The 12495-nt window shown below is 40.9% G+C and overlaps 1 protein-coding gene across 1 annotated transcript in view; it reads right to left on the reverse strand.

The window, feature by feature from the left end:
• Positions 1 to 12495, reverse strand: part of POL{LAMBDA} (DNA polymerase lambda (POLL)) — a 149247-nt gene that overhangs the window by 13238 nt on the left and 123514 nt on the right. The window contains exon 12 of the mRNA XM_090006061.1: positions 8943 to 9010. Coding sequence (XP_089862187.1) covers positions 8943 to 9010 — 68 coding nt within the window. The remainder of the gene's footprint in view (positions 1 to 8942; positions 9011 to 12495) is intronic.

The following is a 12495-nucleotide window of genomic DNA, read 5'->3' on the forward strand; positions in this document are numbered from 1 at the left end:
CTTGTTGCATTTGTCCGTGTGGGACATAGTGAATGCTTTAGCATTCTTGGTTTCTTCCGCTTATTTCATTACATGGTATCAGAGCCATAAGATCTTCTAAAGGTAAAATCTTGTCTCTCTCTACTTCCTTTCTTTCTCACATCTTCCTTGTGTAGCAATGGAAGTCAAGATCGATCTATCATTCAAACTCAATGGAAAAAATTACATGATGTGGGCATCCGCAATGGAGAATAATCTCAAAGGCAAAAAGCTTTGGGGTTATGTAATGGGAACCGTTCCGGAACCCCAACTTAAGCTCACAAAGATGGAAGGAGATCAAGAGAAAGCACTTGAAGGCGATGCTCGTCTCAAGGCCATTGAAGATTATAATCATCAAATGGAAGATTGGGAGAGCAACCATGCAAAAATCCTTGCATGGTTTATGAATAATGTCGAACTTAAGGTATGTGCAAATATTGCAAAATTCCGCCGGGCAAATGAAGCTTGGTTTTTTATGAAGGGTATGTTTACCCAAAAGGATCTTGCAAGAGCTTATTTCTTGCAAGAAAAAGTAAGAACCACAAAACAAGGCGACATGAGCATACAAGATTACTATAGTGCTCTAAATCCTTTGTGGGATGAATTGGCTCTTTTAGAGCCTAAATGGGTATCTATGGAGGATGTGGTTCTAAGACAAAAACAAATGGAACAAGATAGATTGTTTCAATTTTTATTTGGGCTTCGTCCCGAATTTGAACAAGTGAGATCCTCACTTCTCCATAGATCCACGTTTCCTCCCTTAGAAGAAGCTATTGCCGAGATTACTCAAGAAGAGACTAGGCATAGCATGGGTAAAAGCATAGAGGAAGTTCTTGTCATATCTAAACCCGGCAATCATGTTAAAACATACAAACCACCTCATTTTGGTAAGCAAGGGAGTGGTGGAAGACAAATGATTATATGTCACCATTGTTATGAGCCGGGACATATTAAACCCGTTTGCCCAAAGCTAAATGGGGCATTCAAGCCAAAGGTGGCTTCCGTTGAAGAATCCACCACCAAAGAAGATGACGGCAAGAACGGGGATCTCAAAGACACTCTTGGACAAATCTCCTTGGCTCTTCAACAAATCTTAAAGGTCACTTCTTCCACCTCCGGTGCCGCCATTGCCTCATCATCACCTCCCGGTACGTACTCTTGGATTTTAGATTCCGGAGCTTCTTTTCACATGACCCCTCATGAAAATGCATTAACCAATGTGCACACCAATTCAAAAATGTCTTGTGTCTCTACGGCCGATGGAACTTTTCTCAAAATAAATGGTGTTGGAACTCTTGATTCTAAAAATGTTCAAAATTTCCTTGTTCCAAAAGTTAGAATAGTTCCAAAATTAAATCTTAACCTCTTTTCCGTTTCTCAAATAGCCGACCATGGATGTGAAATATCTTTCTCATCCCAAGGGTGCTTTGTGCAGGATCTCCGGTCCGGGAAGCGGATTGGGCAAGGCCATAGGAAGGGAGACCTTTATTTTATGGATAATTTAATGCTTCCAAATACCTCATTTTGTACTTATGTCCAAGACAAAAATATTGAAACTTGGCATAAAAGGCTTGGACATCCAAGTTACTCTAAAATGTATCTTTTTCCTTTTGGACACAAGTTTTGTAAAGAAAAAGATATCAATTGCAAAGATTGCATTTTTGGCAAAATGAAGTCTACTCCTTTTCCTATTAGATCCTTTGTGACAACAAGACCTTTTGAATTGGTGCATTCCGATGTTTGGGGGCCATCTCCGGTTCTATCTAAAGGTGGTTATTCATATTATGTTACTTTTATTGATGATTATACTAGATATGTATGGATTTATTTTCTTAACTTTAAATCGGAAGTTTTTAACTTCTTTAAAGAATTCCATGCAAAAATTCAAAATCAATTTCAAAGTCAAATATCCATTCTTAGATCCGATTCGGGTGGAGAATACTTATCAAATGATTTTCAAGCATATCTAAAACAACATGGCATTTGTCATCAAAAATCTTGCCCAAGAACTCCTCAACAAAACGGTCTAGCGGAAAGAAAACATAGGCATATTTTGGAAACCACTAGATCCTTACTCATTTCTAAAAATATTTCTAAAAATTTTTGGGCCGAAGCCGTGTTAACCTCCACCTATTTAATCAATAGGATGCCATCTTCAAAATTGAATAATATCTCTCCTTATGAAAAACTTTTTAATATGACACCCGACTACAATCGTCTTCGGATTTTTGGGTGCAAATGCTTTGTTCTTTTACATAAAAGAAATAAATTGTCACCTAAAGCAATAGAATGTGTATTTTTAGGATATGGTGAAAATCAAAAAGGCTATAGATGCTTTGATCATAAAAACAATAAGTTGTTTGTCTCCAAAGATGCAACCTTTTTAGAAGATGAAAATGGATTTGACATATTGGAAAAATCAAATGAAATTGATTATATGTTTATCAATGATCTTTTAGAAGATTCAAATGATGACTCTTTGAGTCATCCGGAAATTTTAGAAAATACTCATGATTCTCATGATGATGATGTATCACCAACTAATGGTGACAATCTCCAAGTATACACTCGGCGTGAGGAAGCCCAACCTATTAGTGCTTTAGAAAAATTCTTGCGGCTTAATGAACCCCTAGAAGAAACCTCCCTTAGGCGTTCTTCTAGAGAATCAATTCCACCTAATAGGTTTGTCTCATATGAAACTCTTTCACCTAAATATAGAGCTTGTCTAATAGCCTTGCATTCTTACTATGAACCCTCCCATTATAATCAAGCAAAAAGTATACCTCATTGGGTTGAAGCAATGAAAGTTGAACTAGATGCTTTAAATAAAGCTAAAACTTGGGAAATAGTTCACCTTCCTCCAAATAAGAAAGCTATAGGATGTCGATGGGTCTACAAAGTCAAAACAAAAAGTGATGGTTCCCTAGAGCGCTATAAAGCTAGATTAGTTGCTAAGGGATACTCACAAGAATATGGCATCGATTATGAGGAGACTTTTGCTCCCGTGGCTCGCATGACAAGCGTTAGAACTTTAATTGCGGTAGCATCATCTAAGAAATGGCCTATATTCCAATTAGATGTTAAAAATGCCTTTCTTAATGGTCAGTTGAATGAAGAAGTATATATGGATCCTCCGCCGGGAATCAGTGTTAACCAAGGTCAAACCCTTCGGTTATTAAAAGCCTTATATGGTCTTAAACAAGCCCCTAAGGCTTGGTATGATAGATTTAGTACTATCATGTTACAATTGGGATTTCGCTCATGTTATACTGACACTGCTCTTTTTGTTAAAAATGCAGGTAATAGTATCATCATCCTTCTGCTTTATGTTGATGATATGATCATCACTGGCAATGATGAAAGCGGTATTCTTAAAGTTAAAAATATGTTAAAACATAATTTTGATATGTCTGATCTGGGTTTTCTCAGGTACTTTCTTGGCATAGAAGTTGCATACTCTCCTCGAGGGTATATACTGTCACAGATGAAGCTTGCTGCAGACATATGTTCCAAATCTGGGATTTCAGATGATAAAAAGGTGGAGACTCCCGAGGTTATCAATGCTAAACTACGACTGGAGGATGGAGTTCTGCTGGACGATCCTACGCCCTACAGGCAACTCATAGGCTCCCTCACCTATCTGACTATCACCAGGCCCGATATTGCTCATGCTGTGCACTCTGCAAGCCAATTTCAGCATGCTCCTACATCTGTGCATATGAGTGCTGTGCTCCGGATCATTCGATATATTAAAAATACTTTGACTAAAGGGCTATTCATATCCTCAATCTCTTCCTTAGATTTACTAGCTTATACTGATGCTGACTGGGGAGGAAACCCAAATGATCGAATCTCAACTACTGGCTTTTGTGTATTCCTAGGAGATTCGCTAATTGCTTGGAGGTGCAAGAAACAGCAGAAAGTCTCATTGTCTTCTACTGAAGCAGAATACAGGGCTATGGCAACCACTACAATGGAGCTGGTGTGGCTTCGAAGTCTTCTTCAAGATATGGGAGTCGAAATTACCGGGGCTTCGAAGCTTTGTTGCGACAACAAAAGTGCTATCTACATTGCCAGCAACCACACTTTCCATGAGAGGACGAAACATATTGAAATGGATTGTCATTATGTACGTGATGAATATCTTCGTGGGACAGTAACACTGCCATATGTCACTTCAGAATATCAACTTGCTGATTTCTTCACCAAAGCCCTGCCTGCTCCTCGCTTCTTGTTCCTCCTTGGCAAACTTTCGGTCATTCCCCCGTAAAGTTTGAGGGGGGGTGTTAAAACATATGTAATAATACCATAATACCCGATAGGGGTATTATGGTCATTTCACAAAGTACCCCATAGGGGTACTTATTTTGCTTCTCGTATTTCACTATTTTTTATTTTTCTTTTTATTTTTATTTTTATTTTTGTATTTTTTGGATACCGAAAAGGGGCCCCACAATGGAGTCGTTGGGGCCCCCAACGGTCACATATGTGACCGTTGGGGGCTCCCAACGACTCTATTGGGAGCCCCTTTGGTCTCCTCTTCTTATAAATAGGGAGAACCCCCCATGTATGTTGCATTGCTCTTGAGAGCTCCTCTTCAATAATAGTGATATTATTTTTCATGTGTGTAGCCTTTTTATAAGGCCCTTTGTATATCCCTTAGTGGATTTTCTCTCTTGTGCTTGTTGCATTTGTCCGTGTGGGACATAGTGAATGCTTTAGCATTCTTGGTTTCTTCCGCTTATTTCATTACACAATCTTGCATCCAAAATTTATCTTAGTATCGACATGCGACACTAGATTGATAAATGAAGAATGGGTCCTTCAACAGAACCCCACTCATTCATAGGCTCGTGCCCCTGATCGGGGTTATTCGAATCGGGTCGCAACTCGAATCGGGGTTATAAAATATTTCTCCCAAGTGTGTGGACCTGGGAGAGCCCAAATGTGACTTCGCAATCTGACAGAACTAAAAACTTAACTTTGCAAAAGTTGTGCATTTTGAAGAGCACTGGGTTTGCAGAAGGAAATCCTCTTTAAAAGAACTATAGCGCACAAGCGCAACTTCTAGTGTTTTTAAAACAACTGAAATCAGGTTAGGCACAAGACTACATTTATGTAAGTACATATTTACCATAAGTGTGAGCATATGCAGATTATAACATGACAAGAAGCAACTCTCGACTTGCAATGCCGCACATCGAGTGAAAAGCACATAAGTAACACACGAGGTACCAAAACCATACCTTGACCACTTAGATAGGCAAACACATAAGGTCATAAGTAATACACGAGACACGAAGTCGTACCTTACTCAAAGGAAACGTGCAGGCAAAAATGGATGCAAGCAAACAAGGGCATATGTATTTCAAGAAATACGAAACTACACCTCAACTCATAAGCAACTATGCAAAATAATGATCGAAGAATGAAATTGTACATCGACCCATAGGAACGTACAGGCAAGTATATATGCAAGCAATTAAGGGCATAAGTATTGCAAAAAGTACGAAACCAACTTCAACCACATAAGCAAATACGCAAATTAATATTTAAAGAGTAAAATCATACCTCGACTCATAAATATGCAGACAAGAAAATATGCAATGCAGAAGCAATATAAATCTAAGCATATCTAGCATGGGCATCTTAATTATTTCAACTTAAATAGTTTCATTTATTGCCCTTTGTGCGACTTTACCCTACCTCGGAATGTTGTGTAGCTGCGTACGCCTACGCGTGAGGATAATACGAGGGTCGGGCCGCGAAGCACGAACGAGGCCTGTTGCGTAAGTCTGCAAAAGTGTGAGTTTTCAGCGCTACATTATTTATCATGCGGATGAAATAGAAAGTCAGGCAGGGCATCTCCCTCGGCCTGTCGATCAAAAAAGAGAGAGGCAGCAGGGGTGTGCCCCTGTTTGCAGGAAACAGAAAAGCGACAGGGGGCGAGCCCCTGCCTAAAACAGCGAGGCGACAGGGGGCCAGCCCCTGTCGACAGCAGCGAAGTGGCAGGGGGCCAGCCCCTGCCGACAGCAACGAGACGGCAGGGGGGGGCAGCCCCTGCCAACAGCAACGAGACGGCAGGGGCCAGCCCCTGTCGACAGCAGCGAGGCGGCAGAGGTTGAGCCCCTGCCGACAGCCACGAAGCGGTAGGGGCTGAGCCCCTGCCGACAGCCACGAAGCGGTAGGGGCTGAGCCCCTGCCGACAGCCACGAGACGGCAGGGGGCCAGCCCCTGCCGACAGCAACAAGGTGGCAGGGGCCAGCCCCTGCCGACAGCCGAGAGGCGGCAGGGGGCCAACCCCTGCCGACAAAGAGAGAGAGAGAGATCGGGACGGGGGTGACAGGGGGCAACCGACCTCCCGTCGGTCGCCCGATCACCCATAGGGGAGATGGGGGGTGTTGCAGGGGCCATTGGTCCCCTGTCGGCACTCCGGCGAACCCCGAGAGAGAAAAGGGGACGACAGAGGCCCCGTAGGCCACCTGTCGGGCCTCCGATGGGCACAGGGGAGGTGGGAGGCACGGCAGGGATCATGTGTCGCCTGTCGGCCTCCCAGTGAACCCTCAAGAACAGGGTGAAGAGGGAGGGTACAGCAGGGGCCATCGGCCCCCTGTCGTGCCTTCCGGCGAGGTGACAGAGAGAGGGGCGAAGAGGGCGGTGAAAAGGCATACCTTCGAGGTCGCCAGCGGTGGTCGCAACGGCGGCGGAGATCGGACCAGCAGGAGGAGGCTTCGGCAGGCAGACGAGAGAAGAGGGCGTGAGGGGGAGGAGGCATCGGTCGGGTTTGCCGGCGAGGCTGTCGCCTGCAGGGAACGAGAAGGGGGGTGGGGCATCGATCCTCCCCTCCCGCAACGCTCTTAAAGAGATCGGGGAGGGGCGACAAATGGGGAAACCCCGATGGGTTTCCCTTATCGGGTCGAAGGTGCGTGGGGTGCGGCGCACAGGAGAAAGACCTCCTGTGTCGGGTTATGAAACCCTAATGATGACGGGCCCGGGTCCGATATTTTTTTTTTACGTGGGTTTTACATCCTACACCTCTTAAAAGAATTTCGTCCGCGAAATATCATTAAAAGATTATCTGCAACAAACTGGTTCTTAGTTAATCGTTGTTAATGAGGATGCACTATATGTGTGAGTGATCCGAAACACGTATGCTAATAATGTAGTCAGGACAACACATAATAAATTCCCGAGAAAGGTTCGAAGCCAACAACTCGATCGAACAAAATGTGAGTGATTTTGTTAATAATTTATGTCTTCGCAAGAGTTTATTTGGAGCCACATCAAGGGTTTGGCAGAAGACTGTAAGTATGTTTATTCGTTAAACAGCAACCCCCACTCCCCACCACCATATGAGCTTGATCTAAATCATGTTGTGGCCCCCAACCCTGTACCTCTTCTCTCCCCTCACTCACCCAAAGTAGCTTGCTTGGTTCCATCCTCCAGTCAAGTTGTTACTAGAACTCAACCAGAAGCTCCTTGCAAGTGTCCTGCTTTGGCTGCTTTCAAGGATGCCACTGATGGTGTGATGTCGCCTTTGGTTTCCTCCCTTTGTTGAGTTGATCGAGCTACCGATGGTTCCAGCAACACATCATGCATGGTGTAGCCTTCACATGTGCCAAGCAATGAATCCATCTCAGGATACATTCAACCAAATATCTGAAGAACAATAATCTTGAGGAGGTGGCGGATCCAGGTTCCACACAAGTTATGTTTCGTTCACAACGCACTGTTTTTCAAGCCATTACTCCACTCATTAATTCCAATGTTGGCTCCAAAGAGCCCTGTCATGCACGTGAACATTCAAGTTGGCAGGCATGAATCTAGTCAGCTCATGCAATGCCCACCCCTTTTGCATGCGATGGATGTTAATCATCTCAACCCCAAAGACTTGGTTGAAGGGGTGAATAATTATCAAGACCCATATCAAATACCTCTGCAGGTGTTGGGTTCTGTTCCCACCACTCTAACATGCCATCACTCTTGTGAAGGTTCTATAGTTTCCATGGAACTCATTTTACCCAGTATGGACCTCGAACCTACTTACTCCACCTTGCTGGCCACTTTGCAAGTCACAACAGAGGGGCTTTAGCCAATCAGCCACTGTATTTTCTCAGCCAGGTTCTTCCAAGAATGAATCGCTTGACCGGGCCAACCCATCATTGGATCAAATAGAGTCTGGACTACCAATCCTCAGATTTGATCACTCAAGCGCATAACAAGAACAATCACCCAAAAATCTCCACTCCAATACATGAATCCATTTCTAGCCATGACAAAATCCATTTAGAGACTTCTCATGTGAACAATCCATATATTCCTCCTAGCTTTGAGGGTATCACCAACAAGTGTCCTAATGATGTTGATACTCTTTTTAGCTCTTTTTGATGAGCCTAGGCATGTATTAGTTGCTCCTAAAGAATTCAAAATAATACACAAGCTTTTCCACAGTGTAGTTGCATCAAGCGGCTTAGCTCAGAACTCTCATACCAAGGATTCAGAAGCATCGTCACTCTCTCCAATTAAGCTGGTTCCTGAAAATGCAAGAAAAAGAGGACCTCGCATCAAAGAAGTTGATATACCCAATGTCAATACGAAGTGAAGTCTTCAAATTGGTCTTGATTATGTTCAATTGCATGTTTTTGTTTCCTCCTTTTGGAGGCAAGCTTATCCTTTGAACCAGGTGCACGTGTGTTTATTTTAATGTGTTTTTTTTATTTTTATTAAAAAAAATGAAGCTATTAAGAACAAAAGTAATTCACCTTCTTCCTACTTCCTACATAACATGTAATGCTAACTTGCATCAATAATTCTAAATATTCATCCTACACACATGGATATAGTGACAAACCAACTACTAAACTCTTTGAATGGATCATTTAAAAAATTGCAATTTCAGCTCTATATAAGTACAACTCAATTACCTTCTATTTAGTACATCATTCCCTGTCCAAGCTATTAATCCGAATGCATATATATCTCTCGGATATACCTGTAAATAGCAAAGTCCAAATATTTCGATGACAACAAATTATCCATGAAGTGACACACTAATAGTTACTTATTTGAGAAGTAGAATCTAATAAGACACTGGTAAATTATTGTAAGGAAAATTAAATACATGGTAAGCATTATGCAACATATTCATTTGAGAACCTAGGATGATGAGAACAGAATGACAAGTTTCATAACCTAATTACAAATATGAAGTGCTCACCCAAGTCAACCGTATGAGAAATAAGAACAATGAAGCACAAAGTTTTTATGCAATTAGAAACCACTAGACCGTTGGACCCTATAAGAAAAAAATGATTGATACAAAATTACAAAACATAGTGAAGACAGCATCAAACAAAGTCTTACATTTGAAACAATAATGTTCATGGAATCCACAATTTGACCAATAGCATCATGTCCCAAGAATAGACATGCATATACTTCCTCATCAGGATCTCCTTTCAAGGATGCACTCTTATCAATGTATTACAGTAAGTGCCACAATGTCACTGCCACTAACCAAGCAAGGCATAAGGAGATGTTATATGCACTATTGCTAGTATACAAAGTAAACACATAGTTACTGGTTGCAGCACTCGGCCACATCCACACTGTCTAGCAGTCAATTATTCCGTCCATCTTAGTTTTAATCTTATAGATGCATTTACAGCAAATGCAATCTTCAATCTTCTTAAAAAAAGAGAAGCATGGTACATCCTCCCAGGTCTCTGTCACACGGATACTCCATTTTGATTATATATATACAGAGAGAGAGATACGGGCCACTAGAATATGAGAACTACCGTATCAATCAAGATTTTCATAGTTTTTTTATTCTTTTCACTTAAATCTGACCATACATATGTGATCAACATGCTTGGTTTTATAAGAACCAGCTTTTGAATCATCCAATTATGATGCATAAGCAGGATTTTTTAAGGCTTGAAAATCACCGGCTCAAAACTTCGTAAATATTCATGCATCTAAAAATCTTTTTTTTTTGTTGAAAATACATGATCCAACAGTCGATTCCTAGCAAATTCACCATGCTGAAAACATCTTCATGGTTGGATTGACAAAAAAAAAGTCAGAAACGCCTAGTTGACACAATAGTTCTCATATTCTAGTGGCCCATATATATGGGTTAATATTTGGTGTCTTTGAAGGCACCGAATTATATGGAACTATTGAGGTAAAAATCATATGTTTTATTTTTTTATGTAAATTAAATCTTATGGATGTGATCTACAATGTTTGTTTACTGGGAAATGAGTTTTGAATCATATGATTGTGACACATAAGCAGGTTTTTTAAGGGCTTAAAAAATGAACGGTCTACAATGTACTAAAATTTCATGACTCAAAAAAGCATATTTTTGGATCGAAATAACACGATTCAGGGCTTGATCCTTAGCAAACAAACCTTCCTGAACACATCTATGTGGCCAGATTGAGTTGATAAAGCTTGAACCTATGATTTTTAGCTCAATATTTATTCAAGAAATCACCTTGCTGAGATTGTCATGATACCACACCTATTACCATGGCAAAAGAATATAAATAAACAGACCCAATGGTCATTCTTCTGGAACTGGATTCTTAAAGGGCATCAATCACCTCATAAGATCTTCATGCAAACAGATCCAAATATATAAAGATAACTCCAAATTTTATTTACATACTATGAATGATATGCTTATTCACAATCAAATGTAGTGGGGATCTCTGGTAATCTTGTACCTTGTGCTCCATTTTGGATGGTCTCACAACACTATCCTATGCACACAAACCAAGAATGGCTGAATTGAAGTGAGCAACCAACTTGAATCCGATTGTGTTAAAACTATTTCATTACAACTGGATGGAGAAAATGCAAATCCAAACATTGTATGACCTCCAATTCGGTCATAATTTTTTTCTGTTGTGATTGATATTGAACAACAGAAAGAAATTGCAGAGGCTTTGAAGAAAATGAAATCAAGAAGGGCAGTTGGCCCAGATGGTATACCTATCGAGGCTTGGAAATGCTTGGGAGAGAAAGGTTTAGAATGGTTGACAAATCTTTTTAACTTGATTTGGCGAACAAATAAGATGCCTAATGAGTGGAGGAAGAGTACTTTGGTGCCTTTATATAAGAATAAGGGTGATATACAAGATTGCACAAACTATCGTGGTATAAAACTCATGAGTCATACTATGAAACTTTGGGAGAGGGTGATTGAGTCTAGGTTGAGGAAGGTTGTCATGATATCGGAGAATCAATTTGGTTTTATGCCTGGAAGATCAACTATGGAAGCTATACATCTTCTTAGACAACTTATTGAAAGATATAGAGAGAGGAACAAAGATTTGCATATGGTTTTTATTGATTTAGAGAAGGCGTACGATAGAGTACCTAGGGACGTTCTCTGGTGGACAATGATGAAGAAAGGTGTTTCTCTCAAGTACATTAGTATAATTAAAGATATGTATGAAGGAGTAGTAACCAATGTCCGCACTTGTGGAGGGGTGACAACCAATTTTCCGATAACGGTTGGGTTACATCAAGGATCTGCTTTAAGCCCTTTCCTATTTGCGATAGTGATGGATGAGATTACGAGATCAATTCAAGAAAATGTACCGTGGTGTATGTTGTTTGCTGATGATATTGTTTTGATTGATGAGTCTAGAGCTGGGGTTAATGCTAAGTTAGAATTATGGAGACAGACATTGGAAGCTAGAGGTTTTAAGTTGAGTAAGAGTAAGACTGAATATATGGAATGTCGGTTTAGTAAGCAACGAAGTAGTGATGGGAGTGTAGTGAAGCTTGGTGAGCAAGATATACCGGTGAATGATTATTTCAAATATTTGGGATCCATCATTCAAAAGTATGGAGAAATTGATGGAGATGTAAATCATAGGATAAAGGTTGGGTGGATGAAATGGAAAAGTGCTAATGGAGTGCTGTGTGATCGTAGAATGCCATTGCGGTTGAAGGGAAAGTTTTATAGGACGACTATTAGACCCGCTTTACTATATGGTACGGAATGTTGGGCTGCCAAGAGACATCATATTCAAAAAATGAGTGTAGCTGAGATGCGGATGCTTAGATGGATGTGTGGAAATACAATAAAAGATAAGATTCGGAACGAAGAGATACGTAAGAAGGTAGGTGTTGCACCCATTGAAAATAAGATGCGAGAGAATCGTTTACGGTGGTTTGGACATATTCGGCGAAGGCCTAATGATGCTCCAGTTAGAAGGTTGGAGAAATGGGAAAATATATTAGTTAAAAGAGGTCGGGGTAGGCCTAGGAAGACTTGGATGGAGATGATAGGAAAGGATATGAATGCTTTGAACCTCACCGAGGACATGGCGTTGGATAGAAATGATTGGAGGAAAAGGATTCATGTGGAAGACCCAAAATGAATTTCTTTTTTGGTTCATATCGCTGACCCCAATTGTTTTGGGATGAAGGCGTAGTTGTTGTTGTTGTTGTTGT

The sequence above is a fragment of the Nuphar pumila genome, chromosome 5 (assembly GCF_984573655.1).
Source record: "Nuphar pumila chromosome 5, dmNupPumi1.hap1.1, whole genome shotgun sequence".
In the NCBI taxonomy this organism is placed as follows: domain Eukaryota; kingdom Viridiplantae; phylum Streptophyta; class Magnoliopsida; order Nymphaeales; family Nymphaeaceae; genus Nuphar; species Nuphar pumila.